This window comes from Poecilia reticulata, linkage group LG19 (assembly GCF_000633615.1).
Source record: "Poecilia reticulata strain Guanapo linkage group LG19, Guppy_female_1.0+MT, whole genome shotgun sequence".
Lineage (NCBI taxonomy): Eukaryota > Metazoa > Chordata > Actinopteri > Cyprinodontiformes > Poeciliidae > Poecilia > Poecilia reticulata.
Window position 1 is genome coordinate 17,721,227 of NC_024349.1, and position 21,859 is coordinate 17,743,085.

Genomic DNA, 21,859 nt, shown 5'->3' on the forward strand with positions numbered 1-21,859 from the left:
AATCTTTTTTTTTTAAAAAGCCTTAAAAGGTTTCACGCTGAATAACCTGTGGGACTCTTTGGGAGCGGGGCAGTTACAGCAAACGATTAGGGTTTAAACAGCATTTAAAGGTTATTATATTCACCAAAGCTTTGCACCTTTCACATTGTAACATAAATCCTGGTCTGCCATACTGAGATCAGAGCGCATTTAATATTATCTGATTAATTTCAAGCGTATCCTGGGTGAGAATGAGCGTAACCGACGAGAAGTGTGCATCACTGGAAATACTTTCTGCTGGTTTTGCTGCATAATAAAAGCTCGTACAACAAATCTGGTGTAAAGCTTTTTTCTTTAAAAGATTTTTTTTATGCAAGAAATTTTTAACATTTACATGTTTAGCACACAGAGAAATTCTCCAGTCATAAAAAAAAACAACCCTCCACCAAGATTACGCTGAATTTCCCATTCAATCACGTGACGAAAAAGTAATCACACTTCTTCCCTTGAACTTTTCCACATCATGTCAAAGCTTTCTGAACACCCAGAAAGTGAAACGTGGTGGTGGCAGCATCATGCTATGGGGAGAGAGCAGGTTAATGGGGGAAAAAGGATGGAGCTAAGTAAATGACCACAGTCATACAAGTCATTTTACTGGAGATGGTGTGCATTATTTATTTAAATTTAATTATTTCTTCATGTTTCATTAACGCATTAAAGACAGATGTAGGTTTTGCAGCTGTAGGCAAGTCTTGCATTACAACAATGGCTCTTTCCTGGTTCAGATGGAAGCGTATTCATGTACTAGAACGGCCCAGTTAAAGTCCAGAAATCAATCCAATTGAGAATGCTGAAACTAGGATTTTGAAATTGTTTTTCAGAGATGCCCTCCGTCCCATCCGACAAAGCCTGAGGCAAGAAAACTGGCAAAAATCTCATTCTCCTCAGAGCTGCAGGTGTAATTACAGCTCTTAGTGTCGAGCCAGGGGGGCTAAATACTAAACACGGCACATTTTTTAGATTTTTATTTGTAAAAAAAAAAAAAAAAAAAAAGCATGTGCAATCTTTCTTCCCCTTCATGTAGAGTTCCTATAAAATACACCGACTGTAATGTCACAAATATGAGAAGGTTCAAGGTGTGTGAATACTTCTGTATCCATGAAAGGGAAAAACTGTCGCCTTTTCGAGTCCGATGCTTGACGTGACGTCCGTCTGTCTGTCCGTTAGCTCCAGGCGGAGAACCCGCCCTTTCTGGCAGCACATCAGTGAACCAGTGAACACCTCCACCAGTCACAATATAACAATCCACCCACAAATCTCCTTAAGGCGTCATCTGATTGGCCTCCTCGGGCGTGACATCACGAGAGGTCAGCTCGGAGAAGAGCGCTGGCAGCCAGTACTGAGCCTCCCCGGCTGCTTGAGAGTCCAGCCAGGCCAAGCCTTCTTTCAGCAGATGATCCTGGAAATACGAGGAGCCAGACATGCAGAATATGAGAAGGCGGAGGTCCGGCAGGGGGCTCCGTGTTTATTTAGGTAACTTGTGTTCAACCCTGAAGACGTTTTATTGCTACATTTCAGCCCTGGTACATAGTTTGAGGGAGGGGGGAGGGGGGGTCTGTTTGCTGTGTAAGTCGTTACATTTCCTGTCTCCATTTGTATTGATCAGGACAAAAAGTCTCAGGAGTCTTTCTACCAGATGACACATGAAAATACCATGAGTAACAACAAAAAACATCAATAAAAAAATAGCAACAAAATGTAAGAATGTTGAAATGAAGAATCCTTATAAAGTAAAAAAAAAAAACATTGTTAAATTTTTTTTTGAATTTTAAAGCTTTTTATCATCTTTAGTGTTTTACACTTTTTGTGACTTTACTACCTCAGTTTTTGTTTTTTTGGCAAGGACAACCTTGTAAAAGAAATTTAAATCTAAAGAGGATTTTCTGGTAAAACAAAACAAAATACAGACTTTTGGAGCCCTTCATTAGGTAAGAAAATAAAAACCTTTTTAGCATAAGAGTCAGATAAGGTTCTACTAAAGTCCCAGGCAAATATATAAATTTTGAAGACTTTACCAAATGGCATATCCAGAATTTGGTGATTAGCAAAGGTAAAATACTTATTCACATTTTGCAATCTAATAATAACAAACTTGCAAAACATGCATGGCAGAAAAACAAAAGTTAGTGGGAATCGCCAATTTATTAATGCTAAAATGTTACATTTGACCTGGTTGCTTAAGCAGACTGTTGGATAAACTCACCAGCACGTGACTCGCCCGTTCCTTCTCCCATTTCAGGCTGCCTTTGATCTCGCTTACAGTGACGTATCCTTTTTTCTACAAACCGAGAAAGAAACTAATTACTTCACACTGCAGCAAACAGACACAAGCTTCGGTTTTGTAATAAAAAACTCAAAAAAACCACATTTTTCAAACAGGAAATCAAGGAAGCAGATCTTTTTTTGTGATTTACTGGTCCACCTAAGCTTTAAGCCTCACCTCTGGTAATGAGATACTGATATGCAGAGCATAACATCCAAAATAGCTTGCAATGCCTCAGCCTCACTTTGTCCCTGGACCTTTCTGAATTTACAATCTTTCATCGAAGTGGTGCATAACATTAACAGGTTAGCCAGATTTCAAACTTATTGAACTTATTGGTTTTAGATGCCTCTAAGAGTGTCTCAAGCTCACATGAAGTGAACTTCCTCATTATGATTTTTAATCATGAAAGAGAATCACAAGTGTAGGGCATAGTTACACCTAGTTCTTTAAAACAAGGATGTGTAAGAGCATCAGACTCTGCCAGGTGATTTGTCAGAAACCGTCATCATCTTAATGAATGCTCACAAAATCTCCCCAAATTGGTCTTGACTCTTTGTGTTACCTCTGCAAGCTGTAAAACGACAGTGTGATCCATGTTCAGTTCTGCTGGGACTGACTGGACCAGGTAAGAGCCGCCAACGGGAATCATCCCAAAACCGTTTCCCATCACCTTCAGTTTCTTTATGGCTCTGACCAAGTCGTCTCTGTGGAGGACGAGTTCAACATGGATCACTGAGACGTGATGCGGATCGGATCGAACGCAATTTGACCCGTTGAGGAACTTACTGGCTCACGTCCTGAGCATATTTACCCCGACCCTTCAGCACCCTCTGGTGGAGCTCGTCCAGAGTAATGAGTCCTGAAACACACGCAAACACCGCAGAGGATAAGAATGTGTGCGAGACGTTTTCACTCGACAAGCTCGTTTTAATAAGCCAAGGCAGCACAAAGCAAGAGTGTTCACACGCTGGGAACTTTTTCAGAGCTCGTTCCGTTAGAATCTCGAACGTATAAATATTCGACTGGGATTTCTGGTTAGGTCTTTCGTTTTTATGTTTGTCCCGCATTAACTTCATCCATCTTCCCACCAGTATGACTAGCTTTACTGTCCCTGTTGACGAAATTCACGATAACAAATAAATCAATTGTCCCGGTAATTATTTTGATAAATTATACATTTTTTAGACCATTTTCAAGTGTAATCTTGACAGTAACATAACAATGCAGTTTTGCCGTTTGCGACCAATAAACTTCACTCTTGTAAAGAGCACTTAACACTGGAATTGCAAGATATTTTAATTGTCCAAAATAAAACACAACAACCAAAAACAATAAACAAAACAGAATAAAAAAACAAAACACTTGCAACCAAATGCATAACTAAAATAGATTATGGTTTATTTGTAAATAATATTGCCCTTTCAGAAATATTAATCATCAAAGTGGAAATTTTCAAGCTCATTTTAATTTATCATGTGGTTACTTGATTAATTGGTTATTGTGACATAATCATTTGAAGTTGTAGTAAAAGTTCAAAGGCCACGAATTATGAAAACTTACTGTAGCTGTCTGGAGGTAGCTATAATGTTAAGGACTGAGTTGACACTTGGAGAAAGAGTTGTAACTTTGGAGCTCTGGTAAAAACATTGAGAACTAATCATCTTTTAAAAAAAAAACAAAAAAAACTCAAACCTCCGTTTCTGTGTTTCAGGGCGAGACACACTTCGATGATCTGTACGCCAAGCTCGTAGTAGAAATCTCCCACACCGAGCATCTCAGACCAAAAGCCTTTACCAGCTGTGGGGAAACAAAGGAGACGTTTCAAAGTGTCAGTTGAGGCTTATTTGAAAGGAAAGTGAGGAAAACGTGCAAAAAAAAACAAAAAAGAATCAGTATTTTTCTTACAAGCTAGCGGGTCAACGCCAATGGTGGCACACATCTCCTGAAACTGGACCCTGAACTGGGAGCTCTTACGGATCTCTTGTTTGTGCTTGCTGGCAAACTCCTCCAGGTTGGATTTGAACGTTTCCAACTGTTTTGACATCTGGCCCATAAACAAAAGACACAGACTCAGTGAATAAGGTGATACTACTGTGTGGTAAATGTATGCATCAAAACAAACAAGGCAGACTCGCACACAAGCTCACCTGAACTATCTGGTCCTCTGCAAGTACAGTTCCTCTTTCTTTGTATTTGGCCTAAAGAAAAGTAACAAACAGAGTAGGCATACAAAGCACTGGAAATTTTAGAAGTATAAACATTTATGTAAAAGAGCAGGTATGTTTCATAGATGAGGGAATCATCTATGAAACATACAATCACAATCTATAAGTGAATAATGAATACCCAGGGTTCTATTTAGCTTTGATCACAATGTTAGACAGATCTTTGATTTAAATGAACTTCTATTTCCTCGGCATATGAGAGCTAAAAAATGTAACCTTTTAACTCCACAAAACATTTTGTAACCTTAAATCACTGTCTTTATGATGACATTTCGGCATCGCAGCTGATGATTTACATATTTCACTTCAAAATTTTTGTTGTTTTAGATCACTTTTGAAAAGTTGTTACATTCACCTGTATATATTGGATTCAATTGATCAAACTATATTAAAACAAAGCACTATTCAAGACTTTTCATTGTCTTTTAAAACCAGACTTTGAAGTCACTATAAAGTTGCAGAGACGTTGAAATAGCGACGTAAATCCTGTAGAAACAGCTGTAAACTTACCTCTGCTAGCTTCTTTTTAGCTATCGCCCCAGCACCAACACCTCTGCGATGCATTTTGACGAGATTTGGACCAAATATTCTATATAACGACCCGAACGTCGGTTAATTTCACCACACGAACCGTGCAGATATGTTTTATTTCATAGTAAACAATAACGAAAGTCTAACTGTAGACCATAGAGTGAAGCTCCACCGGAAACTTGTTACTTTCACTTCCGCTGGCCTGGCGAGCTGCTACCGGAAGTACGTAACTCTACTAACGAAATTTTGTGAACATGTCTTTTTTTTTATTTATTTATTTATTTATTTATTTATTTATTTATTTATTTATTGCAGGTCTGTCATTTTCTTAATAAATTTAGTCATTATTTTTTCAAACCATGTACTCCCGTTAACTTTGTCTGCTTTTACAATTTGATAGATATCCTGAAAGAATTTTGTGTGACAAAAAAGCAAAAGCAGAAGACATATACTTATTCTTATTTCATTTATTTATGTTTTGGGGGTTGGGCGTGTGGGGTAAAATTAGATTTGTACATATATGTACAATAATCAGACGTCATCATAATATTTTTAAAATATTCAATCAGAAAATTTGGGGTTTTAGATTTAAAGTCATGATGATGATGGGACTCAAAGTCATAAATATGATACCAATAAGGCATCGTTTAAATGTTATAAATCCTAGTAATTCTGCAACCCTGCAATGTTTGTGTGAGATTATGCAATAAATGGATGGATGGTTGGATGGATGGATGGATGGATGGATGGATGGATGGATGGATGGATGGATGGATGGATGGAATAAAATAATGTTGAATTTTGAAGTCATTGAGAGACAATTGAGAATACTGAGATTAAAACTCAGAATTATGAAGAAAGTCAGTTCAAATTATAAATTACACTCCAAAATTATAGAATGTAATAGTCATCATTTTGAGTCAAAGTTATAATAATGATAATCAAAATAAAAATGATCAACCACTAAATCAAATTTGAATCTAAATTTCTCAATCATAACGAGTTTTAAAGTCGGTATTGTGAGGTACAGTCATTATTTTAGTTTCAAAGTCAAACTTATGAGACAAAAAGGCAATAATTGTCAATTCCATGTCATATTTGTCAGATTCAATGTCATAATTTTGAGATTCCAAGTAACAGTCTCTGACTGACAACATAAAAGGAAAGAAACATTGTGTAACTATGGAGTTTTGGTTCTCCATATGTAACAACATTGCGTCATAGCTTTAATAATGCAGCATTTAGTGGGGAGAGTGCTACTGCCCCCTGGTGGTGCCTTTTCTGAATTAAACCTCCGAAACAAGAAATGGCCATCTAACACTTTACGCATGCGCTGTAGGCAGCGTTTTAAAACAAGTCTTGAGGAGGGAACATGAAGACACTCTGAAGTCTCACTCGAGTTGTGGTCGAGGTAAGCTTGAAACCCACCAGAACATGTTAATAAAAGCGGCTCTGGGTTAATGTTGTCTGCTACAACTTAGTCATAACACGCTGTTTGCCCCGCAGACACAATTTGTTCTGTAAAAGCAGCCGGCTAACATTAGCCAGCTAGCTGGCTGTTATTGTTTTTCATGAGAACCAAAATGGAGGAGCTTGGCTGCTGCTGCCTGTGTCCTACAGAGCCACTCCCGAGTCCTTGTTGGAAGCCCTTGTTTTAAAATGTCTGCCCTACTACAGAAATGGAAGGTTATATTCCTTCAAAGCTAAATATTTTGTTTCGGACTTACTGTATCGCAGACATAACACAACTAAGCGTGAATTTGAAATCCGGGAAGAGATTTTTTTTAAAGGATGCACTTTTTAATCTGTCACTATTCTTTAGCTGGAGATTTTCTTGTATATGTATGTGTTTCCCTCCCGACTTTCATAAAGCAGGCCGTCTAGTTGACAAACAGCTGTATCTTGACTTCTGAATTTGCGTGCGTTTCTTTTTTTGCAGCTGTTGCGTCCAGATGGGAAGTCGGTGTGGGGCTGCAGGATGAGAAGTGGCCGTGATCGCCATGACTCTGAGATCCAAACAATTTCCACAACCGTGTTTCAAACGTAAGGCTGACACGGAAGACTTTGGAGTAAACAGCGTGGGTCCCGTGAGCATCAAGAACGAGCCCTGCGACTTTGCTATAGATGTTCAGAAAGTGCAACGAGGGGAGATCCCAAGCAGATCTAAGGACTTAGATCAGAGTTTCATGACAAGCAAAGTTGCCCTAGCTGCCACAGCTCCAGAAACGGTTCAGGGAGACAAACCGCTGGGGATAACGTCCCCTGTCAGACCAATGGGGGGTGAGGGAACCCCGGTGAAAGGTAAACCCCTCTCTGCTGACAACATGGATAATCCTCAGATGGCAGTGAACAATACTCCAAAGGATGCCGGTGCTGAGGATAGCACAAAAGGGGTTGTTCCCGGAGTTCTGGGCACCGCTTCTATTGAACTGTCCTCCGAAGGAAAGTGGAGGAACATCAGGAAGACCCCTGCAAGTCCGCATGCACAGGCGAACTGCCTCCGACAGATTCTCCTCCTGCAGCTGGACCTCATTGAACAGCAGCAGCAACAGCTGCAATCCAAGGACAAGGAGATCGATGAGCTCAAGGCCGATAAAGAGACAGTGTGTTTAATTTATTTAATTTAATTTTTTTCATTTTGAACCGCTTTGTTCTTTTAAGTTATATGTTTTCTTTTAAATTTTTCTATGCAGTTGCTCGCACGCATTGAGCGCATGGAGCGTCGCCTCCAGCTCACGAGGAAGGACACGCCGCGCGATAAGCGCCTTTTCCAGCCCCTGGAGCCGTGGACCCCTGACAAAGAAGACATGTGGGATCTGGACATAGAAGAGAGTCCACAGCCCAACGCGGCCACTCCCCTCCCGTTCAGCCGGGGAGGCAAAGGTCAAAAAAGGTAAAATAAGCAGCAGCAGACGCTGCTCATGTCATTAACACCTGGGTTGGATGTTTAAAAAAATTTGCTGGTCCGTTGCGCACACAGGAAAACTTGCTTCGGAGATGCAAAGGTTCAGAAATCCCGGGGTAAAAGTGCAAAGCTCAGCCCCCAGAAGTCTGAGACGGAGCCCGGCTCTCCCAACCAAAGAGAGCTGCGCAGTAAGGAAACCCCGGAGAAGTCTGTCCCAGCCAGGTCCGGCGCAGAAAGGGACGCTTTGCTCATCTGCAAAGATGAGCCCGAGCTGAGCTGCCAGATGGAGGATCTGCCCTTCATGTCAACCACAGAGATGTATCTGTGTTGCTGGAACCAACCTCCTCTGTCCCCTCTGCGTGAGACTTCCCCTAAAAAGGAGGAAGAGGTGGCCAGTGAGTGGACTCCTCATGTAGTACATGATATGCTGATTGTTTGTAAGCCTAACCTAAATCCCAACTTCAATCACTTTAGCAATCCACTCTGCTGAATTCACCGTCTATGAATAACTTCCTTCCCTTTTCTTTTTTTACTACCCTTCCACCGGTCAGTTCCTTCTTGGAGGGAAAACCACATAGAGCCTTTGGAGGAGGATGCCTGTAATATCCCAGAGGTGAGGAAAATTTTAAAAAAAAGGAACCAATTTTTTTAAACCGTCCGGAAGCATTTCAGGTTCTAATGGAAATGTCTGAACTTGTGTTCACTTCAAGCCGCTGGACGACGGCACGTTTCTGAAACGCCATGCGAAGCTGGAGCTGGACGAGAAGAGGAGGAAAAGGTACAGCAATAGACTTATAATGCAGTTTGGTGTTTAGAGTTTAACCAAGGCAGAGTAGTGGAGTTAATAAGTTATGCAAAAAGAGAATGTTTTTTTTTTTTTTTCAAATAAAGTGGATGTTCAGAAATCAAATTGAACTAAAACTGCAACCCAACATATTGCAAATGATTAATTATTGCAATATGCATAAAAAAAAAACTATCCTGACACCTTGACTACACTTGGATTTGCCGTCGCTACAAACTGGTGTTGTTGTTTTTTACCTGATAACACTTTTAGGTAGAATTTTACAGTCATAATTCATTTTAAATGAATTATTGTAGCAATTAATACTCCCATTACAATATCCAGCAATATTGCCAGCACACACATTAAATATCCTTCAATCCTGATTTTTATATTAAAAAATAAGAAATTCAGCCAGCAAATCTCAATCTGTTTGAAAAACTTGAGAAAATCATGCATGGATGTGTTTTGTGTTGTAAACATGTAACTAAGGGGTCGATGTTTCAGTGGTCAGTGTGGCGAATCAGCAGATGGCTGTTTGGTTCAAATTTTCTTTTTAAATACGTTTACTTTTTAAAATCCAGCTGCGTCACAAATGTGACCTTTTGTGTGTTCAGGTCACTCCATCTCTAGAAACCAGGAAATAATAAGTTGTGTTTAACCTTCCTCCAGGAATTCTGAAAATATTTAACACTAAATTCAGTTATTTTTATTTCTGTATTTATTTCTTCAAGAATTTAGCTTAGGAAAATGATCACAAAAATTCAATTAACACTTGTTATATACACTGACGAACCAGTTGCTTAGTGTTCCTGGTATCTCATGTTTTTTTTTTTGTTCGTTTGTTTTGTTTTTTAACTTGTCCTCCTGCAGTTTGCATGTTGAATTTTTCTCTTTAATGTTTTCAGATGGGACATCCAGCGAATCAGAGAGCAGCGCGTGTTCCAGCGTCTGCAGCAGCGCATGAACAGGAAGAAGACCGTCCAGGAGACCGAGCCCGAGCTGTCGTCCTTCTACCCCGAAACCGAAGACGGTACTACTGCAGGGTTTATTATGTAGTTTTGGGGAAAAAAAAAAAAAGAACTTGGGTACTGCAGGGAAAGTTTTTGAATTAATTAAAAATATTAATTGTAATTCTTCTCTCTCTTCCAGTTGAAGCTATAGTGATCACTCCGTTTTTGCCTGTGGTTGCATTTGGTCGGCCGCTGCCCAAACTCTCCCAGCAGTAAGTCTGCAGGTTTTGGTTTTTCTTTCTGTCACTTTGACTGTACATCTGTTTAAGAGATATGTTAAAAAGCTTGGATCAGATGGGAGTTTTTTAGTTTTTTTTATGTAACCAACAGTAAACAAACAGATTTTATAATATGAGAAAATTATTTCTTCCTGGTTTAAAAGGTTTGAGACATTCAGAACTTGGGGAGATATTCACTCAGTGGATGAATGTTGAAATCCTAAATTATGAAGTCACCAAGTTGTATTTATTCCTGTGTGAAATACAGGTTAATCACCTGTATTTCATAAAGTTAATTACTTTAACTGATTTCCTTTTACCTGAACAAGAAATGCCAAATGGTTTAACAACAAAAAGCTACTCTCACATGTCGAGCCATTGGATTGACAGTTATTCGAATACATTTTTCCCTCCAGAAACTTTGAGTTGCCGTGGCTGGACGAGCGAAGCCGATGCCGCATCGAGGTGCCCAAGAAACACACGCCTCACCGAACCTGTCGGAAGTGAACGCCAGACCGCGACGACGGCAGAGTGGCTCCATGACTGAGTTTTAAAACGGCCTACAGTTCAGGGCGGGGCAGTCAGTTAGTCGGTGTGTGCAACTTGCTGTTGTTTTCAGTCTGTGGGGCTTGAAACCACAGACTGGTTTTCTCTCCTGTGGAAAACTGGGGGGAAGAAAAAAAAACGAGGCAAGATTACAGTCAACTCGATTGTTCATCCAAGAGTTCAGAGCATGTTTTTTGTTCAAGCCGTGCCATTAGAAATCAGTTTTCATCACTCAAAGTTGGCGTTTCAATCAGTTCTGATGCATATTGTTCTGGCAGGATGAGACGCCTCATCTTCAGCATGTTGGGGCGAAATATTTAGTCACGCAAAGAGTAGCTTAAACTCTGTATTACAAGCAATACAGCCACATAATTCTTGCTGTGAGTAGCTTTTCTCCATGCCGACGTGGGAAAAAAAAAAAAAATTCGATTGTATTGTGTTGCTCTTATTGTTTGCACACAAATTTAATAAGATTTTGTCAATGTTAACTGTGATATGGGAGTTTTGAACAAGCATGACTACATATATAAAAAATAATATCAGTACTTGAGCCAGTTCAGTGCACGGAAACAGATCGTCCAGCTGAGAGGTTCGTTCACTTAAACGGAGGTGAGGAAATAGACGCACTTGGCTTTAAACTTAGGAATCTGTTCTCTGTTTTGTTCATTTTTCATGTGAGCTGCATGGACTGTTTACCTGTCGCAAAAACAAGATGGTAGCATGGCTTCAGCCCAAGATGGGAGAATCTTTACTTCTCATTGGGTTACTAAAACTACTAAACATATTAGTTATTTTCGGAAGCATGACGATGGAAAAGCAGAGGTTTTTTTTTTCTGCTTTCACAGCTTCCGCTTTACAGGTGATTTGTTTCTTCTTCTTTTTTTCTATTCCCAACCTTAAGACAAGCTCGCGTTCAGCAAACATTAGGCAGGTGATGTGTATGCGTTGCTCTCCTGAGTTCGGAGATGTTTTAGATGACTAAAAAAGCTTTCTGCTGTAGTTCTAGCGACCTGTACGCTTCTCAACGCGCTCTGCCCGCTTTCCTCTCTGAGCTCCTCACAATCACGGCGATGGATCTCTGCAGGCGTTCACTCGACCTGTTCTGCGGTCTGCGCAGTTTGGAAATACAAAATGTTTTGTTTTGTTGTTTTTTTTCTTGTCACTGTACATAGCTTTCAGAAACAAATGTACATAAAACATGGCTGTTATTTTTTTATTATTTAATGTTGGAAGTGTTCAGTACATTCAATATTGTTCTATGATTGTATGTTGACAAATTGACAGTTTTGAAAATAATTTTTTTGGAATAAAATTAATGTCTATGACACACATTTGTCTTTTTGAATGTGTGTAGCATTTCATGATCCATTCCTGCCCATAAGTGGATACAAATTGCACATCTTTCGATCTCTTCCTGCCTGACCTTTAACCCTCGGGATTAAGGTTTAAAATGAGACGCCTATTGTGTCCCGTTTAAATTGGTTCTGATGAAGTTTTTGGTTCCTTCTGCCACATTCCTTCTTCCTTTCTAGTGCTTTGTCTTCATTATTTTTCCATCCATCCTTCATTTATTCATTCTTTGTGGTTTTTCTTCCCATTTTTTTTGTCATTATTTCTGTAGTTTTCTAGCAGCCACATTTGTCCACTTATCCTACATCTTTCTCATTATTATGCACACATCACACCAAAGGTAGGGAGTGGTTAATCTGTCATCTAAGCAATGCTGCTTTGATGCCGTTTATTTTCCACAGGCTTATCTGGCAGGCTATGACTCTTTGTCTACATCTGAAGGAAGTCGTCATCTAACAAAAAAGCACAAATTCAAGTCTTCCGTGCCTAAATGAAGGTTATAAAGATACGTAGAAGGTGATAGTTCCAGCTATGTTTGAATGCTGAATGCCCTGTTAAAAGGAAAATATACTCTACAACCAAAAAAAGCTAAAAATCTACAGCTTTGCATTAGTTTTTAAAGCATGTAAGTAAACTTTAAACAAGCACCGTTGAAGTCTGTCACTGGTTTATTTCCCTCTAATAAAAATGCGGCAAATGCATGTGTGGCGACTCAATAACAGCAAAAGGAAAAGCTATTTATGTGTCTTTGATCATCTATGCTTCGTGGAAGTATATTGGTAGATGTTAGAAATGTTATTTATCCCAGGATTATGAAACAATTGGGATCTACTGAACAATTAGGACCCATCAAATTATATAATTCTCCAATCTGCTTAGACGCCGAGAGCGTCCAAAATATATCAAATGATGATGTTTTACAAATGAAAACTGATCCATTCCCCCAGTCTTCTGGAAAAAAATGTTTATTGAATAAGCCAAAATTAAGATTTCTCAAAAAAAAAAAAAAAAAACACCACAAACTCCTTAACATTTTGCAATAAGGACACTGCTGACTTCACAAACGTCAGTAAAATAATCTCCAGGAGTGTTTTCCAGTCTTCCTTGTCAAATTTCAATAGTTATCATCATAATAAACCATATTTTCCACTAGAACCTTCCACATTTAAAGAGAATAAAAATGCTGATAATGTTTTAATATTGATGATAGAAAAAGAACGCCGAACCCACCTCATGTACAAAATGCGCCGACACTTCTAAATGTCAGTCATATAAAATTTTGCCTTCTTTAACATCTCTAGATTTTTTTGGTTTTCCTTGAATATTCTGTAATTAGTGTTGCTCTAAACCGTAAATACATCATGCTTTGAGAAGTTAGTATGTACAGACAACGTGTGTCATTTGGCAGAGTCTTAACTGAATCGAAGAGGACTTTCTAGACCTATGGAGGGTAACGACCCCCGTAATGATAAGATACATAGCACAAAGTAAATGAAAACACCTCAAACAGAAAGCCATACACCTTATAGAACAGCTTGCTCGCTGTTAACAGTCGGCCACTTGTGCCTCCAAAAGAATCTAGACGCAGAGATTCGAGTGCGTTTGTATTGGTGACCCTTGCCAAAGTGCGCTTCTCTGACAGTTCTCGCGCATTCAGTCTCTCCGCAGGTTATTCAGACGCTCCTCCAGGTCCGCGTCCGCGTCGGCCAAGGCGGCCTGGGGCTCGGCCTTCTTCCCGCCGGCCACAGAGAGGCTCCCCCCGGTGCTGGGAAGATCTGCAACAAAAACGCAGAGGGGGTTCAGCAAAAATGCTGAGGAGGAGAATGCGTCGAGAAACGCGAGCTGCTGAAGATCGGAGGGCTTTCCTTACTTGACAGCTCGTCGGACAGGTTGAGACCGAGCTCATCCAGCACTTGGGAGACGATGGCGTCGCTGCATGAGAAGAACGCGTCAACAAACAAGATATCCGCTGCATTCTTAGACAGAGAGACTTTTTGTTCCATTGCCCCTTATTTCTGGCCTTACGCTAAGCTGACTAGCTGCTGGAAAGTTTCATATCCCTCACAAATAAGGACAATCCTTGAAAATGTAATGTTTAAAGTCTTCACTTTTGACATCGCTTCGTTTACCTCTCCTCTTCATCGTCCTCATCCCCCATGGCGTCATCGATGGCGTCGTTCATCATCTCCTCCTTCATGTCCATCATCTCGCTCTGTTTCTCAAACTCCATCATGATCTTCTGAATCTGAGGGAGCTTCAGCTGTGGGAATGTGGTGGTTGGGGGGGAATGACATCATCAGAACAGGAAGGAGTGTTGTTAACTTCCGTCACAGAGAGTGTGGCGCACAGACCTGTCTGTTCATGGTGGCCATGGCCTTGGTGACGCCTTTCATCGCCTGTGCCATGCTGTTGTTGGACTTGAGCGTCTGGATCTTTAGGCTGACGGCCTGAATGTTGGCTTTCATCATGATGAACTTCTTGACGTAGCGCCGCGTGCGAACCAAATCTTTCGCCATGATCTTTACTGCGTCCTGCAGAGATCGAGACAACACAAAATAATTCCTTATGAAACAGAGATATCCGTTTTTGTTCTCTTTTTTTATATAAATTTATCCGTCGCAGCATGTCCTAACCTTTATCTGGTTGTTGTTAAACTCTAAAAGTGTGTCATGTTGTTAGTTTATGTGTTTATTGGCCAACAAATAGCTGGGAGTTTTTAGTTTTCTCAGTATTTGCGCTGCCAGTCACCGATACTGGTGAACTGGTGCATCTCTGCTTCCTTTTAGCTCACCATTTGTCCCTGTTTGGCCATCTTCTTTATGTCAGCGATGATCTTCTTCTCCTGCTGCTCCAGCTTCATTCGCTCTCGGTCCAGATCCCTCATGGCCCGGTTGAGCGCCCTCTGGTTCTGCCTCAGCATCTCCTCCGGTGTCTTCCTCTTCCCAAACAGGAACTCCATCTGTGTAAGGAAAGCAAAGTCAAAAAATATTCTACAAACAAAACAAAAAACAAAAATTAAGTTTAAAAAAAAAAAGAAAGAAAGAAAGATGAGTGAAACATGTTCATTAATACTGAGCGGAGCCATGAGGTTGTTTTCATTAATGCAGTTACTACTGTAATGATACCTTAAGAGGTGAATGAGGCATTTGGAGAGGATAATATTATAAAATGATAAACAATTCCTACAATGTTTGTGACGGTGTATGTGACTTTATACTCACTTCAATGTTTTTGTTACAATATCAAGGTCCAAGATAAAAATGAGGCAAAATATAAAATAGAAATCCTTCAAAAAATGCAAAATGGGAAGGAAAAAACATTTGACTAATATAAACAGATGTTTGAGTCTGCAAAGCAAAAAGGTATTCCAACAGATCAATAACTTGTAAAATAATTGTTCATGTATGTGGTCATTTCAAAAACTATAATAAATAAAAATAATTAATGAATGAGATAATTAATATTCATTTAAGTGTGTAAATTATTATTACATACAAATTATAAAATGTCTCAGCAACCCAACCCAATGACACTGATAAAATTCAAAACAGGATCATGAGATAATGTAATTAAATTGTTCAGATAATTGTGTATGTATATTTGAACAAATTAATTATTAATTATTAATTAATACGGAATTCAAGCATTTTAGAAAATTACCGAAGGCTTAAAATAATTACAGATAAATGTATCTATTTATGGTATGCATTTCAAACTGAATCTAAAACACCACATGTATAAATACTTACTTACCAACTTATTTGATAAATTATGGGACTACAGTCGGGATAAGATCACATTTCTTTTTACACAATCGGGTGGAAAATTAAGTGAAACTTAAAAGTAGTCTGGAATGCGCTGAGTCACTCATCACTTGACCGATGACATCATTACAACCAGATAAAAGTCTCTGTGGGCCAGGTTTTATTTGTTGTTCAGCCACAAGTCTGCACTATAGAGCAGAGAACAAGATGTCCTGACAAAAGAAAGATTCATTGTATGTTGATGTGCTGTGAACCTACAGATTAACTATGACTGTGTCCCAACAAAATAACTGTATCATGTTATCCAGCAAAGTGTCAAAAGATATTTAACCTTACGCACACAGAGAAGCTGCTGGTAGCTGGCCAATTATAGCTTTGCACTTTTTATATATATATAAACATATTCCCTAACAGATAAATTTGTCTTTATTGTAGGACAGTTTTCAGCCCCCTGGTTGAATGTGCAGCAACAGGTGAGGGAGGGGCAGTGCATCTTCACTCTGTGCTCTAGAGACAGCCAGTGAAAATTCACTCAAGCAGCTTCTTTGACATCTCGCTAAACGGACTTTAAACCAAATCAACAGTAAGACAGAAATGTTCAGTAGCTATGAAGAAGAGTAAAAACTACTATGAGTAGTAAATTAAAGCATTTTCTCTTCTGAGGTGAGCAAATTTATGAATTTGTGTATTTACTGTAAAGAAAAGCCACTTTCAACAGTCTTACATTGTTCTGGTCTCCAAAATGACAAGATAACACGTTAATAATCGAAATTAGTTTTTAAACTGTGATTAAACTTTCAGATGTAGGTGAGATAAAAATATTTTTAGAGAGATCTGACTGAAACACAAAAATGTGACACTTTCCATCCTTTTGCCAGAAAAAAACAATACAGACATATTTAACGAAACCTGATGTATCATCTAACTATTAGGTCAGTTCGGCATCTGTACAAGTAGTTACATAAAAAAAGGGGGATTTCCATCTGAACATGAGCTGTTCACCATAAAAGCATCTCGTTTCAAGCGTCTTTAAATGATTTCCGACATGTTGTTCTTTTATGTTTACTATATTAGTAAGATTAAATCCTGGGTTGTAGATCTTTCAGCTGTTAGTTATGTGACCAAAAAGGCCTAAAGTCAGGTTTGAGCCCCGTTTGACTCGGTTCTGTTCCTGTCTAACCTGACACACCGAACCCACCGAAGCCGAGACTAAGTCACACTTACCATAGACCACAGTTTTCCTCAAAGACAGAAGAAAAACGGCGCCCAGTAGCTCTTCTCTGACTTCAAATCGACTCAAAGTTAAACGCTTATTTGTTTTCCTTCCAATGCTTCCGTGTTGCTACAGTTGCCCTTCCGGGAAGTGACGTAGCCACGGGAACAACGAAGAAGACGTCAGTTTTGCCGTTTCGTCATACGAGTCAAGTTAATCAAATTGCCGGAAGTTGATAGAAATAACTTTTAAAATACAAGTGTGGATTTAAACACACCCAAAAGAAAAATCCAGAGCTAAAAATTACAGTAACAGTAACAGATATGGTTTTGCGCGTTCTAGTTGATGTTGTTTTAAATAACAAATGTACAATGGCAGTAATAAAACACAGCTGGGTAATAAAGTTTGAATTTCCACAATAGAATTTCACAGTTAGTATAATTTAATAAACAAATATAACAATAATAAAAAAGCAAAGCTAATTCTGCAGGTATACTTAAGAGCCGATGACATCACAAGAAGCACAATGATTTGAAGTCAAGCAATAAGGATACAGAAAGTTGAAAGGTAAAAATCTTTACACACTTAAAAATGTGTCATAATGTAATGTGCAAAAAGTTGTAACAAAGCAACTACAAAAGAAAAACAAACAAAACAAAAAACAACTAAAATGTACAGAATAAAATGGCATTCATACATAGTGTAGCCATAAATTAGAAGTAAACAAATTAATAAAATTGCACTTGTTTTTTTTTTTACATGGTCCAGTTTAAAGAGGTGAGGTTTTAATTACAGTTATAAAACTGTTGTAAAATTGGTGCGTGACCTCGGGACGTGACCTGAGGTCACCAGCTCAAACACTTGTTGTCCTGGATGGTTGTTTGATGCTGCTACCCTTGGATCACACATACCATATAATAACAGGCTCATAATATATTATTACCTAATAATTGATACTTGTAAACATCTCTTATTCGCAAAGTTGATTTAAAAATTAAACAAATGAGGAACAAAAAATATAGCATAAAAGAGAATAAAATGGACATCCCAAAGGTATAAAGACAATATAATTAATTGATGAATTCATTATTTAATCATTTATTAATTATTTGTCCTTTCATCTGTGTTAAGAAGAGCAGTTTTTCTACGTTTTCATCCAATGTATAGCATTTTTTTATCTTAAAACTACTGACCCTCATTTATTTTTTTTATAATTTATTAACTAGTTGGTGTTGTGTTTTATCACTGATTTACGTTTCACCTTGGGTAGTTGGAATGAGTTTGCTATTTGTGTGTATCCATTCATCCATCCATCCATCCATTTTCTTGCACCCTTTTTCCCTCAGTGGGGTCGGGAGGGGTGCTGGTGCCTATCTCCAGCCAACGTTTCGGGCGAGAGGCGGGGTACACCCTGGACAGGTCGCCAGTCTGTCGCAGGGCAACACAGAGACACACAGGACACACAACCATGCACACACACACTCACACCTAGGGGCAATTTGGAGAGGCCAATTAACCTGACAGTCATGTTTTTGGACTGTGGGAGGAAACCGGAGTTATTTGTGTGTAATTTTGCTTTATATTTTAAAAAAAATTATTAGACCCCACCCCCCCACCCCCGCCCTTCTGATGTTTTCAGATGTGAAGAAATTTTTTGTTTTGTCTTTTTTAAATTGTGCGAACAACGCTGTTCATCGCGCTTTTATTTTATTAACTAAAACGTTTTGATATCCGGTGCTAACATTGTTCACTTGACATAGCGTCAATCGCACATGTGCATAGTTCACGTATAAGCTGCAGATATTTCTTCCGTAGGTGAAAATACTCCCATCTGAGACTCAGCGGCTCTTTGCAAAATATGTGACCACGTGGAGTGATCTGAGGATTACAGACGTTTTTGGCAAGTTTCATTTGGACGGACTTTAATTGCATCTCGACCTTTTTGCAGCTATTTTAAAATATGTGGCTTAGCAGTTCTACCCACCAGCACAAGCTTGTTCTTGACTGGTGCAGAAAACTGTCCAGACCAGTGTCCTCTATGGGGCCTCCAGCAGAGACTTTCCACCTGAGCCCAGAGGACAGAAGCCGGGACCCTGCGGTCAGAAGGCGCCACAGAGGGTCAAATCCCTCCACTGCTCCTCGTCACCCTGCTGTAGCTGAAAGGATATCAGACCGTGAGAGGTCATTCAAGGATAAATCCTCAAAGAATGATATCCCACTACCACTGAATCATGGGAGGAGGGGAGTCTTCAAGGTATCATCTGAGCTCAGGAAACTGAGTCTGGAAGACTTCCCTGCAGACAAAGAGAGGAAGCTGAGACCGAAGCAAGAAGATAGGGCTGAAGTTGTCTTTGGCATTGCTCCCTGTCTCCTGGCTCTCACTCAGGGGAGAAGGAAGGTCTACCAACTGTTGGTTAAAGACGGTGACGCCTCTCTGAGGGCCTCTGTCTTATCGGTATGTGAGGAAGCACATCGACGAGGCGTACAAGTCAGTCGGGTGAGCAAGAAGGATCTGGACAAGATGTCCTCTGGAGGAGTACATCAGGGGGTATGTCTGCGAGCCAGTCCCCTGAACTTTCTCACCTTTGACTCCGAATCAGACACAAGCGGGCACGGCGTTCCTCTGTGGCTGGTCCTGGAAAGAATCCAGGACCCGATGAACCTGGGTGCCATCCTGCGCTCTGCTTATTTCCTCGGCGTGGACAGGGTGATCAGCAGCCTTCGATACAGCTGCCCGCTGTCTCCGGTGGTCAGCAAGGCCAGCTCGGGCGTCATGGAGGCCATGAGGGTGTACGGGTGCGACAGCCTGGAGGACATGTTGAGGACGAAGGTGAAACAGGGTTGGCAGGTGGTTGGGACAGTGGGAGCAGATCCGGAGGCGTCCCGGATTCCTGTTACCCCTTGTTCCGACTTTCAGGTGACCAGGCCTACAATGCTGCTGATGGGAGGCGAGGGGGAAGGGCTCTCCGGGAAGCTCCTCTCCGTGTGCCAAACCCTGCTCACCATCCCAGCTGGAAGAGACTTGGCACCTGGCATCGAGTCTCTCAACGTCTCTGTGGCCGCAGGCATCATGCTGCACTCTCTGCTCACAAAATCCAGGTGGTTGTCGCAGAAGGAAAGTAGACCTTAACGCGCCGGTAAACAATATCTGGGTGAAGCCTGAAATTACGAAGCTGGTGATTCACTGGTATTATTATCAATAAACCTTTTCCAAAGACTAAAAGCATCAATATATCTTAATATAATTCACACAAACACACCAATAAACTGTATCCAGTGACATATACTGTACATAGAAATTAGAAAAGATTCAAAGGGAAAGCAGTTTATTACTGTCAGCTGTAGACCGTTGATGATCCTTTCTCACCTTACTTGTATCGAATCCGCAAAACCGGCAACTTAATTAGTTCCATCATAATTCTCTTCTTTGAAGGATTTGTATTAATATTTATCAAGAATAAATGTGGGGAGGACTTAGCAAAGGTATTCACAACTGTTTTTCGACAGTTTCACACAGACCATATAGCACAAGTTAAATTACACATGGTTTTCAAACCTTTTTGCAAATAAAAATCTTTCTTTAATGTTTTGACTGCATTTGGCTCCTTCCATCTTTCCATCAGCTTGTCGGAGACTCCCTATTCCCACAGCATAATGCTGACACCAGCATTTTTCACAGATTTTTTTGTTTTGGGGATACTATCCATTTTTAGTTTTTTCCACCTCTTTTATTAGACATTAATTTTATGTCTAATAAAAACTGAATTATTTGTTTTGATCTAGTAATATTTTTCTCCATATTTGCTGCGTCCACCACCTGGATTCATTTTATGCAGGGGAAATTACAGATTTTCTTTTCACTGTTTCCGTTCAACGATGAAATTGTGGAGAATATGAGCTATGCTGTAAACAGATTCTCCCACCTAAACTGTGCAGCTCATCCAGAAAGACCGTGGAACTCTGTGCTCCTTCTCTAATTATCACTCTTATGGTCTTAGTCTGCCGGTTCAGGGGAACGGTCAAGCCTCAGTAGGTATGCAGTCGTGCCGTGCTCTTTCCGTTTTCAGCCCATGTTTGAGCAGCGCTCTGTGTGACGTTCTTTGCCCGTCTGCCGTGTTCCTCCTCCATGCTGTTTCTTCCCTGAGGCCCTCCAACAACCCTTCTGAGGCCTTCACAGAACAGCTGGACTTAAAACTGATGCTGGATTGAACACAGATGAACTCTATTAACTAATTACTAATTTTGTGACTTTAGAAGGTTGGTATTTGTTTTACTTCTCTCTAAGGCCCATGGCGAGCTTTTTATTCAGTGAAAACGTGTGTGATTTGCTGGCGTCTCAGTGTGTTACCTATTGCGTATAGTGAGTTTAAGGAAATTACTTACCGAAACGTTCTTTTAAATGGTGCTTAAAACCTTGACGTCCAAATCAATGGTTTTTGTGCAGTAATTTGGTAACTGATTAAGTCAGTGACGTCTTTGTTCCAGTGGATGATTATCGTTCTCAGAGAACTTCACAGGAGAGATTGGATGTTTTTTTATGGCAGGAAAAACACGAGTCACGGCTCTGATTCATCCAGTACCTCTGAAAGCTACGGTGATGTAGCTGCAAGCTGAGCAACATAACCCTCCCTTCAGTTGAATTTAATTTAAAACTGATGGGACCATGTGAAGGGCTCAGATATGAGCTTATTTATGAATAAATAAGGAAAAAATTTAACTGCATAGGCTGCACTTTACACATTTATATTTATGTTTAATTGACATCTTCAATTTTATGTAACCCAAAGTGTTTTCACTTCATTTTTTTTTAAAATCTTCATTGGCCTGCATTTACACTGCTTTTATTAGCACTTAATATCTTTACTTTGCTGATTGGTTTGTTAACTAAAGCATGAAAAAATGTAGAATAAGGGCTAGAACCTGCCTGCAAACAATCATCATTTGGTCCATGGAGAGTCTTTGTGACCACCCTTTTTCAAATCTCGCCACAGACTGTCAGCTGGAT

General features: G+C 39.8%; 4 protein-coding genes across 6 annotated transcripts; 2 read left to right on the forward strand and 2 right to left on the reverse strand.

Annotated features, from left to right (window-relative positions):
• Positions 1 to 14: 14 nt before the first annotated feature.
• Positions 15 to 5,266, reverse strand: snf8 (SNF8 subunit of ESCRT-II). The gene is made up of 8 exons (XM_008437444.1): positions 5,041 to 5,266; positions 4,453 to 4,503; positions 4,211 to 4,349; positions 3,998 to 4,102; positions 3,092 to 3,164; positions 2,868 to 3,009; positions 2,243 to 2,317; positions 15 to 1,438 (listed from the first exon to the last, which is right to left on the reverse strand). Exons 1-8 carry the CDS (start codon positions 5,092 to 5,094, stop codon positions 1,301 to 1,303), a joined length of 777 nt encoding a protein of 258 aa, XP_008435666.1. The 5' UTR covers positions 5,095 to 5,266; the 3' UTR covers positions 15 to 1,300.
• Positions 5,267 to 6,360: 1,094 nt separating this feature from the next.
• msl1b (MSL complex subunit 1b) lies at positions 6,361 to 11,856 on the forward strand. Of its 3 annotated transcripts, none has more exons than XM_008437445.1 (9): positions 6,361 to 6,472; positions 7,001 to 7,664; positions 7,755 to 7,954; positions 8,042 to 8,403; positions 8,518 to 8,579; positions 8,677 to 8,744; positions 9,659 to 9,783; positions 9,903 to 9,975; positions 10,398 to 11,856. In XM_008437445.1, exons 2-9 carry the CDS (start codon positions 7,062 to 7,064, stop codon positions 10,486 to 10,488), a joined length of 1,584 nt encoding a protein of 527 aa, XP_008435667.1. In that variant the 5' UTR covers positions 6,361 to 6,472; positions 7,001 to 7,061; the 3' UTR covers positions 10,489 to 11,856. The 3 variants fall into 3 exon arrangements, with proteins under 3 accessions (XP_008435667.1, XP_008435668.1, XP_017166444.1); XM_008437446.1 differs by having other exon boundaries at positions 8,042 to 8,361; XM_017310955.1 differs by lacking the exon at positions 6,361 to 6,472 and adding an exon at positions 6,655 to 6,903.
• Positions 11,857 to 12,824: 968 nt separating this feature from the next.
• On the reverse strand, positions 12,825 to 16,987 carry chmp2a (charged multivesicular body protein 2A). The gene is made up of 6 exons (XM_008437447.2): positions 16,866 to 16,987; positions 14,669 to 14,836; positions 14,229 to 14,408; positions 14,007 to 14,137; positions 13,748 to 13,809; positions 12,825 to 13,652 (listed from the first exon to the last, which is right to left on the reverse strand). The coding sequence occupies exons 1-6, from the start codon at positions 16,866 to 16,868 to the stop codon at positions 13,531 to 13,533; spliced, it is 666 nt and encodes a 221-aa protein (XP_008435669.1). The 5' UTR covers positions 16,869 to 16,987; the 3' UTR covers positions 12,825 to 13,530.
• Positions 16,988 to 18,620: 1,633 nt separating this feature from the next.
• mrm1 (mitochondrial rRNA methyltransferase 1 homolog (S. cerevisiae)) lies at positions 18,621 to 20,069 on the forward strand. Its single transcript, XM_008437448.1, has 2 exons — positions 18,621 to 19,684; positions 19,772 to 20,069. Exons 1-2 carry the CDS (start codon positions 18,815 to 18,817, stop codon positions 19,982 to 19,984), a joined length of 1,083 nt encoding a protein of 360 aa, XP_008435670.1. The 5' UTR covers positions 18,621 to 18,814; the 3' UTR covers positions 19,985 to 20,069.
• Positions 20,070 to 21,859: the final 1,790 nt, after the last annotated feature.